This window comes from Neolamprologus multifasciatus, chromosome 16, assembly GCF_963576455.1.
Source record: "Neolamprologus multifasciatus chromosome 16, fNeoMul1.2, whole genome shotgun sequence".
Classification (NCBI taxonomy): domain Eukaryota; kingdom Metazoa; phylum Chordata; class Actinopteri; order Cichliformes; family Cichlidae; genus Neolamprologus; species Neolamprologus multifasciatus.
Window position 1 is genome coordinate 8425734 of NC_140454.1, and position 25745 is coordinate 8451478.

The window sequence follows — 25745 nt, forward strand, 5'->3', positions numbered from 1 at the left end:
GACTCAATTGGTTTCTCTCAAAATGTAAAAGAACCCACCCACCACTTTAATCACACTCTAGATCTTGTTTTAACATATGGCATAGAAACTGAACATTTAACAGTGTTTCCTGAAAACCCTCTCCTGTCTGATCATTTCTTGATAACATTTACATTTACAATAATTGATTACGCAGCAGTGGAGAGTGGACTTTATCAAAGTAGATGTCTTTCTGAAAGCGCTGTAACTAAGTTTAAGAATATAATCCAGCCACTGTTATCATCGTCAATGCCCTGTACCAACACAGAGCAGAGCAGCTATCTGAACACTACCCCAACAGAGGTCGATTATCTTGTTAATAATTTCACCTCCTCACTATGTACGACTCTGGATACTGTAGCTCCAGTGAAAACTAAGGTCTCTAATCAGAAGTACCTGACCCCGTGGTATAATTCTCAAACACGTACCCTAAAGCAGATGACTCGTAATCTGGAGAGGAAATGGCGTGTCACAAATTTAGAGGATCATCATTTAGCCTGGAGAAATAGTTTGTTGCTTTATAAGAAAGCCCTCCGCAAAGCCAGAACAGCTTACTACTCATCACTGATTGAAGAAAATAAGAACAACCCCAGGTTTCTCTTCAGCACTGTAGCCAGGCTGACAAAAAGTCAGAGCTCTTTTGAGCCAACCATCCCTTTAACGTTAACTAGTGATGACTTCATGAACTTCTTCACAAATAAAGTTTTTATCATTAGAGAAAAAATTACCAATAATCATCCCACAGATGTAATATTATCTACAGCTACTCTTAGTACCATTGATGTTAAGTTAGACTCTTTTTTTCCAATCGATCTTTCTGAGTTAACTTCAATAATTACTTCCTCCAAACCATCAACGTGTCTTTTAGACCCCATTCCTACAAAACTGCTCAAAGAAGTCCTGCCATTGATTAATTCTTCGATCTTATATATGATCAACCTATCTCTAATAATCGGCTACGTACCACAGGCCTTCAAGGTGGCTGCAGTTAAACCTTTACTCAAAAAGCCATCTCTAGACCCAGCAGTCGTAGCTAATTATAGGCCAATCTCCAACCTTCCTTTCATATCAAAAATCCTTGAAAGAGTAGTTGTCAAACAGCTAACAGATCATCTACAGAGGAATGGTTTATTTGAAGAGTTTCAGTCAGGTTTCAGAGTTCATCACAGCACAGAAACAGCTTTAGTGAAGGTTACAAATGATCTTCTTATGGCCTCTGACAGTGGACTCATCTCTGTGCTTGTCCTTCTTGACCTTAGTGCAGCATTCGATACTGTTGACCATAATATCCTATTAGAGCGATTAGAACATGCTGTAGGTATTACAGGTATTGCACTGCAGTGGTTTGTATCATATCTATCTAATAGACTCCAATTTGTGCATGTAAATGGAGAGTCCTCTTCACACACTGAGGTTAATTATGGAGTTCCACAGGGTTCAGTGCTAGGACCAATTCTGTTTACATTATACATGCTTCCCCTAGGCAGCATCATTAGAAGACATAGCATACATTTTCACTGCTATGCAGATGACACCCAGCTCTATCTGTCCATGAAGCCAGATAACGCACACCAATTAGTTAAACTGCAGGAATGTCTTAAAGACATAAAGACTTGGATGGCCACTAACTTTCTGCTTCTTAATTCAGATAAAACTGAGGTCATTGTACTCGGCGCTGAAAAGCTTAGAAATATGGTATCTAACCAGATTCTTACTCTGGATGGCATTACCTTGGCCTCCAGTAACACTGTGAGGAACCTTGGAGTCATTTTTGACCAGGATATGTCCTTCAACGCACATATTAAACAAATATGTAAGACTGCGTTCTTCCATTTGCGCAACATCTCTAAAATTAGAAATATCCTGTCTCAGAGTGACGCTGAAAAACTAGTTCATGCATTTATTACTTCCAGGCTGGACTACTGCAATTCATTATTATCATGATGTCCAAAAAACTCACTGAAAAGCCTTCAGTTAATCCAAAATGCTGCAGCAAGAGTACTGACAGGGACTAGAAAGAGAGAGCATATTTCTCCTGTTTTGGCTTCCCTTCATTGGCTTCCTGTTAAATCCAGAATTGAATTCAAAATCCTGCTCCTCACATACAAGGTCTTAAATAATCAGGCCCCATCTTATCTTAATGACCTTGTAGTACCATATCACCCTATTAGAGCACTTCGCTCTCGCTCTGCAGGCCTACTTGTTGTTCCTAGAGTATTTAAAAGTAGAATGGGAGGGAGAGCCTTCAGTTTTCAGGCCCCTCTTCTGTGGAACCAGCTTCCAGTTTGGATTCGGGAGACAGACACTATCTCTACTTTTAAGATTAGGCTTAAAACTTTCCTTTTTGCTAAAGCATATAGTTAGGGCTGGACCAGGTGACCCTGAATCCTCCCTTAGTTATGCTGCAATAGATGTAGGCTGCCGGGGGATTCCCATGATGCATTGAGTTTTTCCTTTCCAGTCACCTTTCTCACTCACTATGTGTTAACAGACCTCTCTGTATTGAATCGTATCTGTTATTAATCTCTGTCTCTCTTCCACAGCATGTCTTTTATCCTGTCTTCCTTCTCTCACCCCAACCGGTCGCAGCAGATGGCCGCCCCTCCCTGAGCCTGGTTCTGCCGGAGGTTTCTTCCTGTTAAAAGGGAGTTTTTCCTTCCCACTGTCGCCAAAGTGCTTGCTCATAGGGGGTCATATGATTGTTGGGCTTTTCTCTGTATCTATGAAGCGCCTTGAGGCGACATTTGTTGTGATTTGGCGCTATATAAATAAAATTGAATTGAATTGAATTTTCTTTAGATTCAGGGACCACAGCGTTGTTTTTTTGTAGTCATGTTGCCAGGTTTCAAAAATGGCGTTTTTAATTTTTGCAAATAAGACACACTCATGACTCACTGACTGACGCTACTTACCAGCCAATCGGTGGCATGCAGTCTGACGACATCACATTTTAGTACCCGCTTGAATTGCTTGGAACCCCAAAACGAGCAGGTACTATGACCTAATGGAAAACCCTGAAAACTATGGCGAACCGCGCCGATTTGACCTGGAAAAGGGGCTATTCTGTAAACATTCCAAACCAAAAATGTTCAAGTTTGGATTCATCCCTCCATAAGAAATGTTTCCATTTTTAAGCTGTCTCATTACAGAGACATGTGCTATTATAATATATGGATATATGTTAATAAATGTTGCTATTAAGTGCCAATCGTAAATTGAAATCTGTAGGAGAACAAGAAAAAACAATCAAATCTAACACCATGCTTTGGAACAAAGTCACCAAACTTTTATAGTGTTTGTTGTTGTCTTTAGTTTTGTTTTAAAGGTTTTTCTGGTATGGTTTTTCTACACACATTATAAGAGCTTTACCTTACATAAAAACACCATAAGGGTAAGTGCTGCTGTGAACAGTGTTGAGTAATTAAACGTTACAAAGTAACATTACAAAGTAACATGTTATGGTAATTACATTTAATTTTTCAGTATTGCTGTAATTTAACACGTCGCTGTACTAAATTCAGTAGTTATATTACAGTCACAGTTATTTCATTAGTCACGTTATAAAGGTTCTTCAGTTATCTGCATGCCGGGTGGATAGAACGATAAAAAAAAACAAAGATGATCTTTTTTCTTCCTCTGCTGCCATTATCTGATTTTATTTTATTTGGCTGAAGAAGGAAAATGGCAGAGTGATCTTCAGCCTTTGACAAGTGGAGATATGGACATTACTTTTAATTTTATTGGACTAAAGGAGGAGAGAGTGATAGGAAATTGGAAAGTGCATCCAAGGCAGAAACCAGATTATACTGCCAACAGAACTTTGGTTCTTTGCAAGTTTTTGGACAGACAGCATGCTAACACAAAGCTAGCAAAGACCCCAGAGTACTGTTAAAGCTGAATGGATTGATCTTCATCATGTAACAGAAGCAGTGATGAGCAGTCAGGGTTGTAACTGCCATTTCTACCTGTTCACGTTTTTAAAAGTAGAATCACAGGGGCAAATCACTTTAAAGGATTTGTGTTGGTGTATGGGTCTTTAGCGTATAGATTTATTTTGTTATTGGTAATTATTTGACGGCGCATTTCAGTTCATTAATAATTTGAATAATGAGAATGTAATGTAACAAGTGGTAGCTGTACCAAATTACTTTCTCCAGCTAGAAATTAAGTACCATACACCATTACTTTTAAAACATTTAAAAGTATATGGGATAAATTACATTTCTTGTAATGACCCAAACACTGGTTGTCAAATAGTGCTTAGTACTGTATGGCCTCAATTCTAGAGGCCTAGAATGGGTAAAGAGAGAGTTTAGGACACAATAAAAGAAACACAAGTACAACTTACCTGAAAGGAGGGTAGAAAAGAGAGAGGCAGGACTACAGGAAGAAAATAGTGAAGCTATTGGCCAAGACGAAGGGAAGGGGGGAGGAGTTGAGAGAAAGTGTGGGGATCAGTTATATTACTAATTCTGGTCACAACACCGACCAGAGCTGTAGTTCTCTGCAGGTGTGTGAAGATGGAGACCCAGGACGAAGCAGAGCTCTGCTTTCCACAACTCTTCAACACCTCCTGCAAGAAGCCTAAAACATCTCTGTCTCAAGTTTTGCTCCTTTACGTTGTGGTGTTTTCAGTCTCTCTGCTAACTGTGGCTCTCAACCTTCTCGTCATTGTCTCAGTCTCCCACTTCAGGCAGAGATTTACTTTTTTTAAACTTCTGCTAAATTTAAGTTCATTTATATCTTATGGGTAGACTATTATCGGACAATAATGTGCAAATCTATAGAGTCTGTCTTCTACCCTTTCAACTGTCTACACTTTCGGATAGGACAGCTGTAATAATTTTGTTTGTTTAGATTGTTTTAGTATAGAAATAATGACTTGTTGATATTTCTCTCTCTTCTTTCAGACAGCTCCACACACCCACTAACATCCTCCTCCTCTCTCTGGCTGTCACTGACTTTCTCATTGGTCTGTTGATGATGCCGGCAAAAATCCTACGAGACACAGCTTGTTGGTTTCTTGGTCAGCTCACATGTTCAATGTATATTTATGCATCCACCATCATTACCTCTGCCTCAGTGGGCATTATGGTGCTGATATCAGTCGACCGCTATGTGGCTATTTGTGACCCTCTGCATTACCCCACCAGAATCACAGAGAGAAGAGTGAAACTCTGCGTCTGTCTGTGTTGGCTCTGCTCTGTTTTTTACAACATTCTATTTATAAAGAACGACCTGCTTCAAGGAGAACGACATACTTCCTGTTATGGAGAATGTGTATTTGTCATAGACTACATTGTAGGAACCACTGACATTGTTTTAACTTTTATTATTCCACTTACTGTCATCGTTGTTCTGTATATGAGAGTATTTGTGGTGGCTGTGTCTCAGGCCCGTGCCATGCGCTCTCATGTTACAGCTGTCACACTGCAGCTCTCAGTGACTCTAACAGCAAAGAAATCAGAGATAAAAGCAGCCAGGACACTGGGTGTTCTTGTTCTTGTGTTTCTATTAGGTTTCTGCCCATATTACATTGTTTCTCTTGTAGGAGAAGAATTCATCAATAGTTCATCTGCTTCTTTTGTGGCCTATGTGTATTATTTTAACTCCTGTCTAAATCCTTTGATTTACGCTATGTTCTACCCCTGGTTTAGAAAAGCTGTGAAATTAGTTGTTACTCTACAGATACTGCAGCCTGGCTCCTGTGAGGTCAGCATACTGTAGAAGAAAGAGCTCTTTCCAAAAAGATGTTTATGATTAAAACTGAACAACCAGCTGTTAACACCCTTTCTGTCTCTTGAAGAGAACAAGGAGAATAAGGTGTATTGTTCACCTTATTAGGCATATTCTAAAAATTGGAAATTATTACATATCCAGGATATTTATGTTTATCCAGATCAATGACAGTTTCTGTAATCATTTTTGAAGTAATTCTGTATTTTTGTCTGATTCTGCAATTAAGAGAGGGAAACAGAGGGAAGGTGCTGTATTCTCCTGTTGAGGCCACTATTAATGCCATAGAAATAAAAGTGAAGTGGGTTTTTTTTGTTTGTTTGTTTTTTATTCACATATAATCATTAATTGGTCACAATATTCAGAAACTGTTTCATGGTTCATGTCTTTTTTTCATTTTGTAAAAGATCATTGTTCAAAGGTGTTCTTCACCTTTGAACAGACAATGATATCATTTTGTAAATGATATCATTGTCTGTTCAAATGTGTTCTTCACATACTGCCTGAAATATCGTCAGAAACAGAATACAACTGTGGCATCAGGAATTAGCTGCTAGCTAATTGTGTTTTCGGTCATATTTCTTACAAAAAAAGAAACGAGTAATGGATAATTCTATCTTTTTTATGTTAAAACAACAGAAAATAACTGTAAACACTATAGCTTTCATAGTTTTGCCTGTTTTTGTCTATCGCAACAATGTAATGGTTCAAATGTTGTGGAGGGTATGAAAGCACCAGCACCACTTTTTGCAACGCAGTGCAAAACCATGACACCATGGCACATCCACCATGTTGTCAAAATGTTTCTAAAGTTGTACTGTTGTACCTCCCTCCTGACTTCTTCCATACATAAGCCCCTTTTTCCATTAGTACTTACCTCGGATTGACTAACCACTGATCGCCTCAGATTGACTGGTTTTACATTAAAATCCAGTACAACCTAACCTGCGTGGTTATTATAATAGCAGCGCGTCCGAGCGCCCTGTAACATAATTAATATGCAACACAAATGCTACAAAAAAGGTGGACATCGAGGCAAGAATATACCTGCTGCTGAGTGTGTGGCTTTTCTTTAGATTCGGGGACCACAGCGTTATTTTTTTGTAGTCATGTTGCCAGGTTTCAAATATGGCGTTTTTAATTTTTGCGAATGAGACACACTCGTGACTCACTGAGTGACGCTACTTACCAGCCAATCGGTGGCATGCAGTCTGACGACATCACATTTTAGTACCTGCTTGAATCGCTTGGAACCCCGAGCGAGCAGGTACTATGACCTAATGGAAAACCCTGAAAACTGTGGCGAACCGCACCGAGTTGACCTGGAAAAGGGGCTATTCTGTAAACATTCCAAACCAAAAATGTTCACGTTTGGATTCATCCCTCAATAAGAAATGTTTCCATTTTTAAGCTGTCTCATTTCAGAGACATGTGCTATTATAATATATGGATATATGTTAATAAATTATTAAGTGCCAATCGTAAATTGAAATCTGTAGGAGAACAAGAAAAAACAATCAAATCTAACACCATGCTTTGGAACAAAGTCACCAAACTTTTATAGTGTTTGTTGTTGTCTTTAGTTTTGTTTTAAAGGTTTTCTGGTCTGGTTTTTCTACACACATTATAAGAGCTTTACCTTACATAAAAACACCATAAGGGTAAGTGCTGCTGTGAACAGTGTTGAGTAAAACGTTACAAAGTAACATTACAAAGTAACATGTTATGGTAATTACATTTAATTTTTCAGTATTGCTGTGATTTAACACGTCGCTGTACTAAATTCAGTAGTTACATTACAGTCACAGTTATTTCATTAGTCGCGTTATAAAGGTTCTTCAGTTATCTGCATGTCGGGTGGATAGAACGATAAAAACAAACAAAGATGATCTTTTTTCTTCCTCTGCTGCCATTATCTGATTTTATTTTATGTGGCTGAAGAAGGAAAATGGCGGAGTGATCTTCAGCCTTTGACAAGTGGAGATATGGACATTACTTTTAATTTTATTGGACTAAAGGAGGAGAGAGTGATAGGAAATTGGAAAGTGCATCCAAGGCAGAAACCAGATTATACTGCCAACAGAACTTTGGCTCTTTGCAAGTTTTTGGACAGACAGCATGCTAACACAAAGCTAGCAAAGACCCCAGAGTACTGTTAAAGCTGAATGGATTGATCTTCATCATGTAACAGAAGCAGTGATGAGCAGTCAGGGTTGTAACTGCCATTTCTACCTGTTCACGTTTTTAAAAGTAGAATCACAGGGGCAAATCACTTTAAAGGATTTGTGTTGGTGTATGGGTCTTTAGCGTATAGATTTATTTTGTTATTGGTAATTATTTGATGGCGCATTTCAGTTCATTAATAATTCGAATAATGAGAATGTAATGTAACAAGTGGTAGCTGTACCAAATTACTTTCTCCAGCTAGAAATTAAGTACCATACACCATTACTTTTAAAACATTTAAAAGTATATGGGATAAATTACATTTCTTGTAATGACCCAAACACTGGTTGTCAAATAGTGCTTAGTACTGTATGGCCTCAATTCTAGAGGCCTAGAATGGGTAAAGAGAGAGTTTAGGACACAATAAAAGAAACACAAGTACAACTTACCTGAAAGGAGGGTAGAAAAGAGAGAGGCAGGACTACAGGAAGAAAATAGTGAAGCTATTGGCCAAGACGAAGGGAAGGGGGGAGGAGTTGAGAGAAAGTGTGGGGATCAGTTATATTACTAATTCTGGTCACAACACCGACCAGAGCTGCAGCTCTCTGCAGGTGTGTGAAGATGGAGACCCAGGACGAAGCAGAGCTCTGCTTTCCACAACTCTTCAACACCTCCTGCAAGAAGTCTAAAACATCTCTGTCTCAAGTTTTGCTCCCTTACGTTGTGGTGTTTTCATTCTCTCTGCTAACTGTGGCTCTCAACCTTCTCGTCATTGTCTCAGTCTCCCACTTCAGGCAGAGATTTACTTTTTTAAACTTCTGCTGTGGCTTTACTACTACTACAACTTACTACTAATTACGACTAAATTTAAGTTAATTTATATCTTATGGGTAGACTATTATCTGACAATAATGTTCAAATCTATATATTCTATCTTCTACCCTTTCAACTGTCTACACTTTCGGATAGGACAGCTGTAATAATTTTGTTTGTTTAGATTGTTTTAGTATAGAAATAATGACTTGTTGATGTTTTCTCTCTTCTTTCAGACAGCTCCACACACCCACTAACATCCTTCTCCTCTCTCTGGCTGTCTCAGACTTTCTCATTGGTCTGTTGATGATGCCGGAAAAAATCCTACGAGACACATCTTGTTGGTTTCTTGGTCAGCTCAGATGTTCAATGTATATTTATGCATCCTACATCATTAGCTCTGCCTCAGTGGGCATTATGGTGCTGATATCAGTCGACCGCTATGTGGCTATTTGTGACCCTCTGCATTACCCCACCAGAATCACAGAGAGAAGAGTGAAACTCTGCGTCTGTCTGTGTTGGCTCTGCTCTGTTTTTTACAACATACTATTTATAAAGAACGACCTGCTTCAAGGAGAACGACATACTTCCTGTTATGGAGAATGTGTTTTTGCCATAGACTACATTGTAGGAACCACTGACATTGTTTTAACTTTTATTGCTCCAGTTACTGTCATCGTATTTCTGTATATGAGAGTATTTGTGGTGGCTGTGTCTCAGGCCCGTGCCATGCGCTCTCATGTTACAGCTGTCACACTGCAGCTCTCAGTGACTCTAACAGCAAAGAAATCAGAGATAAAAGCAGCCAGGACTCTGGGTGTTCTTGTTCTTGTGTTTCTATTAGGTTTCTGCCCATATTACATTGTTTCACTTTTAGGAAACGAGTTGTTCAACAGCTCATATGCATCCATTGTGATCTATCTGTATTATTTTAACTCCTGTCTAAATCCTTTGATTTACGCTATGTTCTACCCCTGGTTTAGAAAAGCTGTGAAACTAATTGTCACTCTACAGATACTGCAGCCTGGCTCCTGTGAGGTCAGCATACTGTAGAAGAAAGAGCTCTTTCCAAAAAGATGTTTATGATAAAAACTGAACAACCAGCTGTTAAAACCCTTTCTGTCTCTTTAGGAGAACAAGGAGAATAAGGTGTATTGTTCACCTTATTAGGCATATTCTAAAAATTGGAAATTATTACATATCCAGGATATTTATGTTTATCCAGATCAATGACAGTTTCTGTAATCATTTTTGAAGTAATTCTGTATTTTTGTCTGATTCTGCAATTAAGAGAGGGAAACAGAGGGAAGGTGCTGTATTCTCCTGTTGAGGCCACTATTAGTGCGCCCCAGGGCAGCTGTGGCTACAATGTAGCTGCCATCGCCAGTGTGTGAATGTGTGTTAATGGGTAAATGACTGAATGTAGTGTGAAGCGCTTTGGGGTCCTTAAGGACGGGAAAAGCGCTATACAAATGCAGGCCATTTACCATATTATTGATGCCATAGAAATAAAAGGGAAGTGGTTTTTTTTTCGTTTGTTTGTTTTTTATTCAAATATAATCATTAATTGGTCACAATATTCAGAAACTGTTTCATGGTTCATGTCTTTTTTTGATTTTGTAAAAGATCATTGTTCAAAGGTGTTCTTCACCTTTGAACAGACAATGATATCATTTAAGATAAGAGATAAGATAAAACTTTATTTATCCCTCGGGTGGGTTCCTCTGGGAAATTCGGTTTCCAAAAAAGCACAGCACCGACAGGAGTTACAGAGTTACAGAATATTATATATATTAGGGGTGCAACGATACTCGTATCGATATTGAACCGTTCGATACAGTGCTTTCGGTTCGGTACGCATATGTATCGAACAATACAAAATTTTAAATTTATTTTATCAACTTTCCTTCTGACGATGCTGTCAGTGTTGAGCGCTCAGTGGATCTGCGCTCGACAGTGCAGCCTAGGCGGAGTAGTCGAACGCAGATTCACTGACCGCAGGGCAGGCTAGCTAGACAAGTTAAGCTCGTTGCAACATGGCAAATTGAACCTCCCCCACCCTCATTCAGATCTGGCGTTTGGAACTATTTTGGTCTTCATGTGACGTATGACCCTGAAGGTAAGCGTGTCATGGACAAAAGTAAAACAGTATGTTGGATATGCCAGCAATGCTCAATTACATTGGTGGGAACTAGTGTGTTAGCGCAGTTAGCTCGTTAACGGAGATTTGCCGTGTTGTGGCGTTAATGTCATTTCAACGAGATTAACGCTGACAGCACTAGTGGGAACACAACGAATATGACTGTCTGTGAAGGTTCTCAGTCATCCAGGGCATCGTAGTCAAAGGAGCTTGCAAAGAAAAGCGTCTGGACTTCTTTAAGTTACTTGAAGACGTTTCACCTCTCATCCGAGAGGCTTCTTCAGTTCTAAGGTCAAATGGTGGAGAGTCCCAGATATAACCCTAGTGGGAGTGTCCCCCCACAGAGGGACAAAAGGACCCCCTGATGATCCTCTAATCGCCTGAGCCAAGGTGTGGAACTGGGTGTGGGTCCCAATCAGCCAGAGTTTCGGGTGAGTTCATTGTGAAACCTGGCCCCACCTTATCATGCGAATTCCTGAGGTCAGATGGCCCAGGATGTGAGTGGGCGTTAAGGCGTCTGGGAAGGGATCTCAAAACTGGATTATAGATGGCAGAGAGTTGGTGTCGTAAACCACCGCCTCTGTTCAAAGATGGTCGCTCACAGTGGACATAGATGGCTTCTTTCACTCCTCTTTCAAACCATCTGTCCTCTCTGTCCAAAATGTGAACATTGGCATCCTCGAAAGAGTGACCTTTATCCTTAAGATGCAGATGGACAGCTGAATCTTGTCCTGTGGAGGTCGCTCTTCTGTGTTGTGCCATGCGCTTGTGAAGTGGCTGTTTGGTCTCTCCAATGTAGAGGTCTGGGCATTCCTCACTGCACTGTACGGCATACACCACATTGTTAAGTCTGTGTTTTGGCGTTTTGTCTTTCGGGTGAACCAGTTTTTGTCTGAGTGTGTTGCTGGGTCTGAAGTACACCGGGATGTCATGCTTGGAGAAAACCCTCCTGAGTTTCTCTGATACACCGGCTACATAGGGGATGACAATGTTGTTGCGCCTGTCCTTCTTATCCTCCCTCGCTGGTGTCTGATCTTCTTTTCTGTGCCTCTTTGCTGACTTTAAAAACGCCCATTTAGGATAGCCGCACGTTTTGAGTGCTTCCTTACATGTGTGTGTTCCTTCTTTTTCCCTTCAGGCTTAGAGGGAACATGTTCTGCCCGGTGGTGTAGGGTCCTAATTACTCCAAGTTTGTGTTCCAGAGGGTGATGGGAGTCAAACAGGAGGTACTGGTCCGTGTGTGTGGGCTTCCGGTAAACTTCGATGTTGAGGTTGCCATTCTCTTCAATGTGCACAGCGCAGTCCAGGAAAGGCAAACAGTCATCCTTCGTGTCTTCCCTGGTGAACTTGATGTTTTTATCCACAGCGTTGATATGTGCAGTGAAGGATTCCACTTCTTGTGTCTTGATTTTGACCCAGGTGTCATCTACATATCTGTACCAGTGGCTGGGTACTCTTCCTTTGAAAGAGCCAAGAGCCTTCCTTTCCACTTCCTCCATGTAAAGGTTGGCTACAATAGGTGACACGGGGGAGCCCATGGCACAGCCATGTTTTTGTCTGTAATAGCCTTTGTTGTATTTGAAATATGTAGTGGTGCGGCAGAGGTCTAACAGTGTGCAAATCTGATCGGGTGTGAAGTTGGTCCTGTCCTCCAAGGAGTTGTCTTCTTGTAGTCGTTTTCTGACAGTCTCCACTGCCTCCATGGTGGGTATGCAAGTGAAGAGAGAGACTACATCAAAGGACACCATGGTTTCATCTGGATCCAGGGTAAGTTTCTGGACCTTGTCAGTGAAGTCGGTGGAGTTCTTGATGTGGTGTGGGGTGTTCCCCACGAGAGGAGCAAGGATGGTAGCAAGGTGTTTTGCAATGTTATAAGTGGCTGAGTTTATGCTACTCACTATGGGTCTGAGTGGGACAGCTTCCTTGTGGATTTTTGGAAGTCCGTAAATGCAGGGTATGGCATCCCCTGGGTAAAGGCGGTGATAAGTAAGGCGGTCAATGATTTTGTCCTTTTCCAAGTCTTGAAGGCAAGCTATAACTTTCTTTTTGTAGCTGCTTGTGGGGTCTCGCTTTAAGGCTTCGTAGGTATTGTTGTCACTGAGGAGAGTAGTGATCTTTATATGGTAGTCTGTAGTGTTTAGGACCACGGTGCATCTTCCCTTATCCGCTGGTAAAACAGTGATGTTGTGGTCTTTGCTCAGGGAAGCGACGGCCTTCTTTTCCTGTATTGTGAGGTTGGACGGAGGGACTTTGGCACTGGAGAGGGTGGCTGAGACTTTCATCCTGATTTGCTCTGCTTCTGTCTGTGATAATTTATTAATCCGAATGGCAGATTCTGTGGCTGTGATGAGGTCCACTATGGGCAACTGTTGTGGAGAAATGGCAAAATTGAGACCTTTGGCTAATACTCTCTTTTCAGGTTCAGTGAGATTCCTGTCTGAAAAGTTCTTAACCCATTTCTCCTGACTGTCTTCAGGTGTGTTTTCTTCTATGGGTTGTGTAAGTTCAGATTCAGAATGAGGAGTGTGTGTTTTTGAAAGCAAGGTGTGAAATTTCCTGCGTTGTCTTTCTTTTCCTTTTGAGTGTTGGGCCCGCTGAGCCTTGTCCACAAACTTGTAAACCTCTTCTAAGATTGGAGAGGGTAGAAGTGTTTCCAGTTCCTGCAGAGTCTGGCTGATCTTGATCTGGAGGGCATCTATAGTGAAATGGACCTGTCTTATCCTTTCACTTAAAAGGTGATTTTGCGCTCTCTGTAGGATCAAGTCTGCTCTGTATCCCCTGACAGTGGATCCAAGGCGCAGGCTCTTGGGAACAACTCTGGTTTGTCTACATCTTAGGTTGAAACGGAGATGGTTCCTATAATCCGCTAGTTTCCTTGATTCCCTTTCATACTCCCGCACCAGTTGAAGGGTGTTCCTCCCAAAATGTACGGCAATATGTCTGTGAAGGTTCTCAGTCATCCAGGTCATCGTAGTCAAAGGAGCTTGCAAAGAAAAGCGTCTGGACTTCTTTAAGTTACTTGAAGACGTTTCACCTCTCATCCGAGAGGCTTCTTCAGTTCTAAGGTCAAATGGTGGAGAGTCCCAGATATAACCCTAGTGGGAGTGTCCCCCCACAGAGGGACAAAAGGACCCCCTGATGATCCTCTAATCGCCTGAGCCAAGGTGTGGAACTGGGTGTGGGTCCCAATCAGCCAGAGTTTCGGGTGAGCTCATTGTGAAACCTGGCCCCACCTTATCATGCGAATTCCTGAGGTCAGATGGCCCAGGGTGTGAGTGGGCGTTAAGGCGTCTGGGAAGGGATCTCAAAACTGGATTATAGATGGCAGAGAGTTGGTGTCGTAAACCACCGCCTCTGTTCAAAGATGGTCGCTCACAGTGGACATAGATGGCTTCTTTCACTCCTCTTTCAAACCATCTGTCCTCTCTGTCCAAAATGTGAACATTGGCATCCTCGAAAGAGTGACCTTTATCCTTAAGATGCAGATGGACAGCTGAATCTTGTCCTGTGGGGGGTCCTTTTGTCCCTCTGTGGGGGGACACTCCCACTAGGGTTATATCTGGGACTCTCCACCATTTGACCTTAGAACTGAAGAAGCCTCTCGGATGAGAGGTGAAACGTCTTCAAGTAACTTAAAGAAGTCCAGACGCTTTTCTTTGCAAGCTCCTTTGACAACGAATATGACTGCGCATTTACGCTGACATCATCCTAGTGCAAAGACAAGTGGAAGCAGACAAAAACAACAAGCACGCATGCTACAAACTTTACCCGAGTCATTTAGACAGCCGTTAGCACATGATTCTCCTTATGGGGACCTGATATGTTTAATATGCTGCTGAGAATATAGCCCAGAAGAAGCGTATAGTATAGCTTTTATTTTGGAAAGAGACATTTCTCTGTAATAAACTCTCTTTTCCAAAGATGAGTGATTCCTCAATCAGATACAGGGCTCGCAAAATCGCTAGCCCGACGTCCCGGGGCTAGCGATTTTTCCAGTCGGGCTACCAAAATCTATCTCTGCCCTGCCCGTCGGCCTATCGTAGGAAGGAAAAATATATGTCAATGCTTTTGCATTCTTTCGGAAATGTAGCTGGGTAATTATGTCATTGGCATCGGTGAGCCACTGTCAAATGTGACATATTGAAATCGCGTTTGAATTTGCGCTTGTTTTTTGCTTTCACTTTGCAACCGCGCAAACTGTGTATAGAGAGCGACAGTACTGATTGGTGAGTGATGATAATTTGCGCACCAATTCCTCTGACATTGTCTTATCAATCGTTAGCTTACTATGCAAACATGACAAGTGAAATCTCCCGCAGCTTAAACATGTGAGAGGTTGATCGCGCAGAGAATCGCTGAGCGTTATGTGAGTGCGTGTGTAAAAGCAGCAGGATATATATTTTAGTTCTGCTGAGCCAAATAAGACAGGTCAGGGTGAAGAAGTGACAGCCAAAGAAAAGCTTACCACAAAACGGAAAAGTTATGACAAATCAGACTATAAGGCAAAAAGAAAGTGCAGCTTTATGGTTTCATGGACAAAAGAATTTCTGTGGCTGCAAAATGACGAGCTAAATAACCAGGGCTGCACATAAGTGGTCCGCAGGTGCGCATTCGCTGTCAAAATAAAAAACGCGCACAAGATAAGAAGTTGCAACGCGTGTTTGCGTACATAAGATTTTCTGGAGGAAGACAGACATTTGTTTAGAACTCTTAAAGATGTCGAAGAAGCTCCTTTAAGCAATTACTTTGGTGTTCCTCCACCTCCAAAGAAATGTCAGAAGGAGTCCGAACCACAAAAGAAGGGCGTATTCTCGGAAAAGTGGTTGCAGGAGGTGAGCTGGCTTCAAACAAATGATGAACGCAACGAGATGTGGTGCAGAATGTGCGGTTAAAATTTAATAAATGACAAATTAAAAAGGCATGAACATTTTTTTTTGTATCGAAAAAATATCGAACCGTGACACCAAAGTATCAAACCGAACCGTGAATTTTGTGTATCATTGCACCCCTAATATATATATATATATATATATATATATATATACACATATATAAATACAGAGACATATATAAATAAAATATACAAAAGGGATAAATAGAATAAATAGGAATAAAAATAAAAATAAAAATACAAGTGAAATTGCACATTTCAAGTACGGAGTCTATTGCACCGTTGACTATTAACAAAAGTATTGCACAAAAGGTAATTGCACAGTGAAGTGAAGAGGCACTACAGCTTAGTTGTTCCCCCCTCCTTTGTCCTCCTGTTTCCCCTCCCTCTCCCCTCCAGAGAGGAGTTAAACAGTCTGATGGCGTGTGGGACAAAGGAGTTTTTAAGTCTGCTGGTTCTTGTCTTTGGGAGAAGCAACCTGTCACTGAACAGACTCCTCTGGTTGCTTATGGCCGTGTGCAGAGGATGCCCAGCATTGTCTATAATGTCCAGCAGTGTCTTTAGTGTCCTTTTCTCTGCCACTGTCACCAGTGTCCAGCTTCATGCCGACCACAGAGCCAGCCTTCCTGATCAGTTTCTCCAGCCTGGATGAGTCCTTCTTTGCTGTGCTGCTCCCCCAGCACACCACAGCATAGAAAAGTACTCCAGCAACCACCGACTGGTAAAACATCCTCAGGAGCTTTCTGCAGATGTTGAAAGACCTCAGCCTCCTGAGGAAGTACAGTCGGCTTTGGGCTTTTTTGTACAGGTGCTCTGTGTTGCATGACACAGACAGTTTGTTGTCCACCCACAGCCCGAGGTACTTGTACTTGTTGACCACCTCCACCTCCTCCCCCTCTATCTGAACCGGCAGTGGACCTTCTCTGGACCTCCCAAAGTCCACAACCAGTTCCTTGGTCTTTGAGGTGTTGAGTTGCAGGTGGTTTGTGTGACTCCATGCGACAAAGATCCTCACCAGACTTCTGTACTCCTCTTCCCTATTATCCCAGATACACCCCATGATGGCTGTGTCGTCTGCAAACTTCTGAATATGGCATAATTCAGAGTTGTAGCAGAAGTCAGAGGTGTACAGGGTCAAGAGAAGAGGGGACAGCACAGTTCCCTGTGGTGCTCCTGTGCTGCTGACCACAGTGTCAGACGTGATGTCCTTCAGCCTGACGTACTGTGGCCTGTCGGTGAGGTAGTCGGAGATCCAAGCGACCAGGCAGGGGTCCACCTCCATCCTGTTCAGTTTCTCCTGAAGCATACAGGGCCGGATGGTATTAAAGGCACTGGAAAAGTCAAGAAACAGGATCCTGACCGTGCCTTTTCCCCCATCCAGGTGTGAGTGGGCTCTATGCAGGAGGTACAGGATGGCATCCTCCACTCCGACACCCGCCTTGTATGCGAACTGTAGTGGGTCCTGGGCATGTTGTACCTGTGGTCGGAGGAGGTTGAGGAAGAGCCGCTCTAGAGTCTTCATAAGATGTGACGTCAGTGCCACCGGTCGGAGGTCATTCAGCTCATTGGGCCGGTTCCTTTTGGGGACCGGGACGATGCAGGATGTCTTCCAGAGGGCGGGCACTGTTCCCAGTCGCAGACTGAGATTGAAGACTCGTTGTAGCGGCTCCCCAAGTTCAGCAGCACACGCCTTTAGCATCCTAGGACACACCTTGTCTGGACCTGCTGCCTTTCTGGGGCGAAGTTTCCTCAGTTGTCTCCTGACCTGATCCACTGTGACACTGGGAGATGATTGGCAGGAGGGGGGGAAGATGTCTTGCTGTTGAGAGAGGGATTGGAGGAGGGGGGTGTCATCATAGTGTCAGGAAGGGGGGAAGCGAGGGAGGTAGGAGAGTGGGGAGAGGGCTCTGTAGTAAAGGTGAGGGTGAGGGTGTAAATGATATCATTGTCTGTTCAAATGTGTTCTTCACATACTGCCTGAAATATCGTCAGAAACAGAATACAACTGGCAGCAGGAATTAGCTGCTAGCTAATTGTGTTTTCGGTCATATTTCTTACAAAAAAAGAAATGAGTAATGGATAACATGCAAAACCATGACACCATGGCACATCCACCATGTTGTCAAAATGTTTCTAAAGTTGTACTGTTGTACCTCCCTCCTGACCTCTTCCATACATAAGCCCCTTTTTCCATTAGTACTTACCTCGGATTGACTAACCACTGATCGCCTCAGATTGACTGGTTTTACATCAAAATCCAGTACAACCTAACCTGCGTGGTTATTATAAAAGCAGCGCGTCCGAGCGCCCTGTGACGTAATTAATATGCAACACAAATGCTACAAAAAAAGGTGGACATCGAGGCAAGAATATACCTGCTGCTGAGTGTGTGGCTTTTCTTTAGATTCAGGGACCACAGCGTTGTTTCTTTGTAGTCATGTTGCCAGGTTTCAAAATGGCGTTTTTAATTTTTGCAAATGAGACACACTCATGACTCACTGAGTGACGCTACTTACCAGCCAATCTGTGGCATGCAGTCTGACGACATCACATTTTAGTACCTGCTTGAATCGCTTGGAACCCCGAGCGAGCAGGTACTATGAGCTAATGGAAAACCCTGAAAACTATGGCGAACCGCGCCGAGTTGACCTGGAAAAGGGGCTATTCTGTAAACATTCCAAACCAAAAATGTTCAAGTTTGGATTCATCCCTCAATAAGAAATGTTTCCATTTTTAGGCTGTCTCATTTCAGAGACATGTGCTATTATAATATATGGATATATGTTAATAAATGTTGCTATTAAGTGCCAATCATAAATTGAAATCTGTAGGAGAACAAGAAAAAACAATCAAATCTAACACCATGCTTTGGAACAAAGTCACCAAACTTTTATAGTGTTTGTTGTTGTCTTTAGTTTTGTTTTAAAGGTTTTTCTGGTCTGGTTTTTCTACACACATTATAAGAGCTTTACCTTACATAAAAACACCATAAGGGTAAGTGCTGCTGTGAACAGTGTTGAGTAAAACGTTACAAAGTAACATTACAAAGTAACATGTTATGGTAATTACATTTAATTTTTCAGTATTGCTGTGATTTAACACGTCGCTGTACTAAATTCAGTAGTTATATTACAGTCACAGTTATTTCATTAGTCGCGTTATAAAGGTTCTTCAGTTATCTGCATGTCGGGTGGATAGAACGATAAAAAAAAACAAAGATGATCTTTTTTCTTCTTCTGCTGCCATTATCTGATTTTATTTTATTTGGCTGAAGAAGGAAAATGGCGGAGTGATCTTCAGCCTTTGACAAGTGGAGATATGGACATTACTTTTAATTTTATTGGACAAAAGGAGGAGAGAGTGATAGGAAATTGGAAAGTGCATCCAAGGCAGAAACCAGATTATACTGCCAACAGAACTTTGGCTCTTTGCAAGTTTTTGGACAGACAGCATGCTAACACAAAGCTAGCAAAGACCCCAGAGTACCGTTAAAGCTGAATGGATTGATCTTCATCATGTAACAGAAGCAGTGATGAGCAGTCAGGGTTGTAACTGCCATTTTTACCTGTTCACGTTTTTAAAAGTAGAATCACAGGGGCAAATCACTTTAAAGGATTTGTGTTGGTGTATGGGTCTTTAGCGTATAGATTTATTTTGTTATTGGTAATTATTTGACGGCGCATTTCAGTTCATTAATAATTCGAATAATGAGAATGTAATGTAACAAGTGGTAGCTGTACCAAATTACTTTCTCCAGCTAGAAATTAAGTACCATACACCATTACTTTTAAAACATTTAAAAGTATATGGGATAAATTACATTTCTTGTAATGACCCAAACACTGGTTGTCAAATAGTGCTTAGTACTGTATGGCCTCAATTCTAGAGGCCTAGAATGGGTAAAGAGAGAAGTTAGGACACAATAAAAGAAACACAAGTACAACTTACCTGAAAGGAGGTTAGAAAAGAGAGAGGCAGGACTACAGGAAGAAAATAGTGAAGCTATTGGCCAAGACGAAGGGAAGGGGGGAGGAGTTGAGAGAAAGTGTGGGGATCAGTTATATTACTAATTCTGGTCACAACACCGACCAGAGCTGCAGCTCTCTGCAGGTGTGTGAAGATGGAGACCCAGGACGAAGCAGAGCTCTGCTTTCCACAACTCTTCAACACCTCCTGCAAGAAGTCTAAAACATCTCTGTCTCAAGTTTTGCTCCTTTACGTTGTGGTGTTTTCAGTCTCTCTGCTAACTGTGGCTCTCAACCTTCTCGTCATTGTCTCAGTCTCCCACTTCAGGCAGAGATTTACTTTTTTTAAACTTCTGCTGTGGCTACTACTACTACAACTCTACTACTAATTATGACTAAATTTAAGTTAATTTATATCTTATGGGTAGACTATTATCGGACAATAATGTGCAAATCTATAGATTCTATCTTCTACCCTTGCAACTGTCTACACTTTCGGATAGGACAGCTGTAATAATTTTGTTTGTTTAGATTGTTTTAGTATAGAAATAATGACTTGTTGATGTTTCTCTCTCTTCTTTCAGACAGCTCCACACACCCACTAACATCCTTCTCCTCTCTCTGGCTGTCTCAGACTTTCTCATTGGTCTGTTGATAATGCCGACAAAAATCCTACGAGACACATCTTGTTGGTTTCTTGGTCAGCTTACAAATTTAGTGTTTAGTTATTCATCCTACATCATTACCTCTGCCTCAGTGGGCATTATGGTGCTGATATCAGTCGACCGCTGTGTGGCTATTTGTGACCCTCTGCATTACCCCACCAGAATCACAGAGAGAAGAGTGAAACTCTGCATCTGTCTGTGTTGGCTCTCTTCTGTTTTTTACAACATACTACTTATAAAGAACGACCTGCTTCAACGAGAACGACATACTTCCTGTTATGGAGAATGTGTATTTGTCATAGACTACATTGTAGGAACCACTGATATTGTTTTAACTTTTATTATTCCACTTACTGTCATCGTTGTTCTGTATATGAGAGTGTTTGTGGTGGCTGTGTCTCAGGCCCGTGCCATGCGCTCTCATGTTACAGCTGTCACACTGCAGCTCTCAGTGACTCTAACAGCAAAGAAATCAGAGATAAAAGCAGCCAGGACACTGGGTGTTCTTGTTCTTGTGTTTCTATTAGGTTTCTGCCCACATTACATTGTTTCTCTTGTAGGAGAAGAATTCATCAATAGTTCATATGCTTCTTTTGTGGACTATGTGTATTATTTTAACTCCTGTCTAAATCCTTTGATTTATGCTATGTTCTACCCCTGGTTTAGAAAAGCTGTGAAATTAGTTGTCACTCTACAGATACTGCAGCCTGGCTCCTGTGAGGTCAGCATACTGTAGAAGAAAGAGCTCTTTCCAAAAAGATGTTTATGATAAAAACTGAACAACCAGCTGTTAAAACCCTTTCTGTCTCTTTAAGAGAACAAGGAGAATAAGGTGTATTGTTCACCTTATTACGCATATTCTAAAAATTGGAAATTATTACATATCCAGGATATTTATGTTTATCCAGATCAATGACGGTTTCTGTAATCATTTTTGAAGTAATTCTGTATTTTTGTCTGATTCTGCAATTAAGAGAGGGAAACAGAGGGAAGGTGCTGTATTCTCCTGTTGAGGCCACTATTATTGATGCCATAGAAATAAAAGGGAAGTGGTTTTCTTTTGTTTGTTTGTTTTTTATTCAAATATAATCATTAATTGGTCACAATATTCAGAAACTGTTTCATGGTTCATGTCTTTTTTTCATTTTGTAAAAGATCATTGTTCCGAGGTGTTCTTCACCTTTGAACAGACAATGATATCATTTTGTAAATGATATCATTGTCTGTTCAAATGTGTTCTTCACATACTGCCTGAAATATCGTCAGAAACAGAATACAACTGTGGCAGCAGGAATTAGCTGCTAGCTAATTGTGTTTTCGGTCATATTTCTTACAAAAAAAGAAACGAGTAATGGATAATTCTATTTTTTTTATGTTAAAACAACAGAAAATAACTGTAAACACTATAGCTTTCATAGTTTTGCCTGTTTTTGTCTATCGCATCAATGTAATGGTTCAAATGTTGTGGAGGGTATGAAAGCACCAGCACCACTTTTTGCAACACAGTACAAAACCATGACACCATGGCACATCCACCATGTTGTCAAAATGTTTCTAAAGTTGTACTGTTGTACCTCCCTCCTGACCTCTTCCATACATAAGCCCCTTTTTCCATTAGTACTTACCTCGGATTGACTAACCACTGATCGCCTCAGATTGACTGGTTTTACATCAAAATCCAGTACAACCTAACCTGCGTGGTTATTATAAAAGCAGCGCGTCCGAGCGCCCTGTGACGTAATTAATATACAACACAAATGCTACAAAAAAGGTGGACATCGAGGCAAGAATATACCTGCTGCTGAGTGTGTGGCTTTTCTTTAGATTCAGGGACCACAGCGTTGTTTCTTTGTAGTCATGTTGCCAGGTTTCAAAATGGCGTTTTTAATTTTTGCAAATGAGACACACTCATGACTCACTGAGTGACGCTACTTACCAGCCAATCTGTGGCATGCAGTCTGACGACATCACATTTTAGTACCTGCTTGAATTGCTTGGAACCCCGAGCGAGCAGGTACTATGAGCTAATGGAAAACCCTGAAAACTGTGGCGAACCGCACCGAGTTGACCTGGAAAAGGGGCTATTCTGTAAACATTCCAAACCAAAAATGTTCAAGTTTGGATTCATCCCTCAATAAGAAATGTTTCCATTTTTAAGCTGTCTCATTTCAGAGACATGTGCTATTATAATATATGGATATATGTTAATAAATGTTGCTATTAAGTGCCAATCATAAATTGAAATCTGTAGGAGAACAAGAAAAAACAATCAAATCTAACATCATGCTTTGGAACAAAGTCACCAAACTTTTATAGTGTTTGTTGTTGTCTTTAGTTTTGTTTTAAAGGTTTTTCTGGTATGGTTTTTCTACACACATTATAAGAGCTTTACCTTACATAAAAACACCATAAGGGTAAGTGCTGCTGTGAACAGTGTTGAGTAAAACGTTACAAAGTAACATTACAAAGTAGCATGTTATGGTAATTACATTTAATTTTTCAGTATTGCTGTGATTTAACACGTCGCTGTACTAAATTCAGTAGTTACATTACAGTCACAGTTATTTCATTAGTCGCGTTATAAAGGTTCTTCAGTTATCTGCATGTCGGGTGGATAAAAAGATAAAAACAAACAAAGATGATCTTTTTTCTTCCTCTGCTGCCATTATCTGATTTTATTTTATTTGGCTGAAGAAGGAAAATGGCAGAGTGATCTTCAGCCTTTGACAAGTGGAGATATGGACATTACTTTTAATTTTATTGGACAAAAGGAGGAGAGAGTGATAGGAAATTGGAAAGTGCATCCAAGGCAGAAACCAGATTATACTGCCAACAGAACTTTGGCTCTTTGCAAGTTTTTGGACAGACAGCATGCTAACACAAAGCTAGCAAAGACCCCAGAGTACTGTTAAAGCTGAATGGATTGATCTTCATCATGTAACAGAAGCAGTGATGAGCAGTCAGGGTTGTAACTGCCATTTCTACCTGTTCATGTTTTTAAAAGTAGAATCACAGGGGCAAATCACTTTAAAGAATTTGTGTTGGTGTATGGGTCTTTAGCGTATAGATTTATTTTGTTATTGGTAATTATTTGACGGCGCATTTCAGTTGATTAATAATTCGAATAATGAGAATGTAATGTAACAAGTGGTAGCTGTACCAAATTACTTTCTCCAGCTAGTAATTAAGTACCATACACCATTACTTTTAAAACATTTAAAAGTATATGGGATAAATTACATTTCTTGTAATGACCCAAACACTGGTTGTCAAATAGTGCTTAGTACTGTATGGCCTCAATTCTAGAGGCCTAGAACGGGGAAAGAGAGAGTTTAGGACACAATAAAAGAAACACAAGTACAACTTACCTGAAAGGAGGGTAGAAAAGAGAGAGGCAGGACTACAGGAAGAAAATAGTGAAGCTATTGGCCAAGACGAAGGGAAGGGGGGAGGAGTTGAGAGAAAGTGTGGGGATCAGTTATATTACTAATTCTGGTCACAACACCGACCAGAGCTGCAGCTCTCTGCAGGTGTGTGAAGATGGAGACCCAGAATGAAGCAGAGCTCTGCTTTCCACAACTCTTCAACACCTCCTGCAAGAAGCCTAAAACATCTCTGTCTCAAGTTTTGCTCTTTTACGTTGTGGTGTTTTCAGTCTCTCTGCTAACTGTGGCTCTCAACCTTCTCGTCATTGTCTCAGTCTCCCACTTCAGGCAGAGATTTACTTTTTTTAAACTTCTGCTGTGGCTACTACTACTACAACTCTACTACTAATTACGACTAAATTTAAGTTAATTTATATCTTATGGGTAGACTATTATCGGACAATAATGTGCAAATCTATAGATTCTATCTTCTACCCTTTCAACTGTCTACACTTTCGGATAGGACAGCTGTAATAATTTTGTTTGTTTAGATTGTTTTAGTATAGAAATAATGACTTGTTGATGTTTCTCTCTCTTCTTTCAGACAGCTCCACACACCCACTAACATCCTCCTCCTCTCTCTGGCTGTCTCAGACTTTCTCATTGGTCTGTTGATGATGCCGGCAAAAATCCTACGAGACACATCTTGTTGGTTTCTTGGTCAGCTTACATGTTTAGTGTTTAGTTATGTATTCTACATCATTACCTCTGCCTCAGTGGGCATTATGGTGCTGATATCAGTCGACCGCTATGTGGCTATTTGTGACCCTCTGCATTACCCCACCAGAATCACAGAGAGAAGAGTGAAACTCTGCGTCTGTCTGTGTTGGCTCTGCTCTGTTTTTTACAACATACTATTTATAAAGAACGACCTGCTTCAACGAGAACGACATACTTCCTGTTATGGAGAATGTGTATTTGTCATAGACTACATTGTAGGAACCACTGATATTGTTTTAACTTTTATTGCTCCAGTTACTGTCATCGTATTTCTGTATATGAGAGTGTTTGTGGTGGCTGTGTCTCAGGCCCGTGCCATGCGCTCTCATGTTACAGCTGTCACACTGCAGCTCTCAGTGACTCTAACAGCAAAGAAATCAGAGATAAAAGCAGCCAGGACACTGGGTGTTCTTGTTCTTGTGTTTCTATTAGGTTTCTGCCCATATTACATTGTTTCACTTTTAGGAAACGAGTTGATCAACAGCTCATCTGCATCCATTGTGTTCTATGTGTATTATTTTAACTCCTGTCTAAATCCTTTGATTTACGCTATGTTCTACCCCTGGTTTAGAAAAGCTGTGAAATTAGTTGTCACTCTACAGATACTGCAGCCTGGCTCCTGTGAGGTCAGCATACTGTAGAAGAAAGAGATCTTTCCAAAAAGATGTTTATGATAAAAACTGAACAACCAGTTGTTAAAACCCTTTCTGTCTCTTTAAGAGAACAAGGAGAATAAGGTGTATTGTTCACCTTCTAGGCATATTCTAAAAATTTGAAATTATTACATATCCAGGATATTTATGTTTATCCAGATCAATGACAGTTTCTGTAATCATTTTTGAAATAATTCTGTATTTTTGTCTGATTCTGCAATTAAGAGAGGGAAACAGAGGGAAGGTGCTGTATTCTCCTGTTGAGGCCACTATTAATGCCATAGAAATAAAAGGGAAGTGTTTTTTTCTCGTTTGTTTGTTTTTTATTCAAATATAATCATTAATTGGTCACAATATTCAGAAACTGTTTCATGGTTCATGTCTTTTTTTCATTTTGTAAAAGATCATTGTTCAAAGGTGTTCTTCACCTTTGAACAGACAATGATATCATTTTGTAAATGATATCATTGTCTGTTCAAATGTGTTCTTCACATACTGCCTGAAATATCGTCAGAAACAGAATACAACTGTGGCATCAGGAATTAGCTGCTAG

The 25745-nt window shown here is 40.8% G+C and overlaps 4 protein-coding genes across 4 annotated transcripts; all 4 read left to right on the forward strand.

The window, feature by feature from the left end:
- The first annotated feature begins 3637 nt into the window (after positions 1-3637).
- Positions 3638-7299, forward strand: LOC146500222 (trace amine-associated receptor 13c-like). Its single transcript, XM_085134686.1, has 2 exons — positions 3638-4768; positions 4929-7299. Exons 1-2 carry the CDS (start codon positions 4539-4541, stop codon positions 5743-5745), a joined length of 1047 nt encoding a protein of 348 aa, XP_084990812.1. The 5' UTR covers positions 3638-4538; the 3' UTR covers positions 5746-7299.
- A 75-nt stretch (positions 7300-7374) lies between these two features.
- LOC146500223 (trace amine-associated receptor 13c-like) lies at positions 7375-11032 on the forward strand. Its single transcript, XM_085134687.1, has 2 exons — positions 7375-8734; positions 8954-11032. Exons 1-2 carry the CDS (start codon positions 8542-8544, stop codon positions 9784-9786), a joined length of 1026 nt encoding a protein of 341 aa, XP_084990813.1. The 5' UTR covers positions 7375-8541; the 3' UTR covers positions 9787-11032.
- Positions 11033-16016: 4984 nt separating this feature from the next.
- On the forward strand, positions 16017-21537 carry LOC146500224 (trace amine-associated receptor 13c-like). Its single transcript, XM_085134685.1, has 3 exons — positions 16017-16033; positions 19875-20057; positions 20314-21537. The coding sequence occupies exons 2-3, from the start codon at positions 19885-19887 to the stop codon at positions 21128-21130; spliced, it is 990 nt and encodes a 329-aa protein (XP_084990811.1). The 5' UTR covers positions 16017-16033; positions 19875-19884; the 3' UTR covers positions 21131-21537.
- Positions 21538-23934: 2397 nt separating this feature from the next.
- On the forward strand, positions 23935-25289 carry LOC146500225 (trace amine-associated receptor 13c-like). Its single transcript, XM_085136484.1, has 2 exons — positions 23935-24137; positions 24364-25289. Exons 1-2 carry the CDS (start codon positions 23935-23937, stop codon positions 25178-25180), a joined length of 1020 nt encoding a protein of 339 aa, XP_084992610.1. The 3' UTR covers positions 25181-25289.
- Positions 25290-25745: the final 456 nt, after the last annotated feature.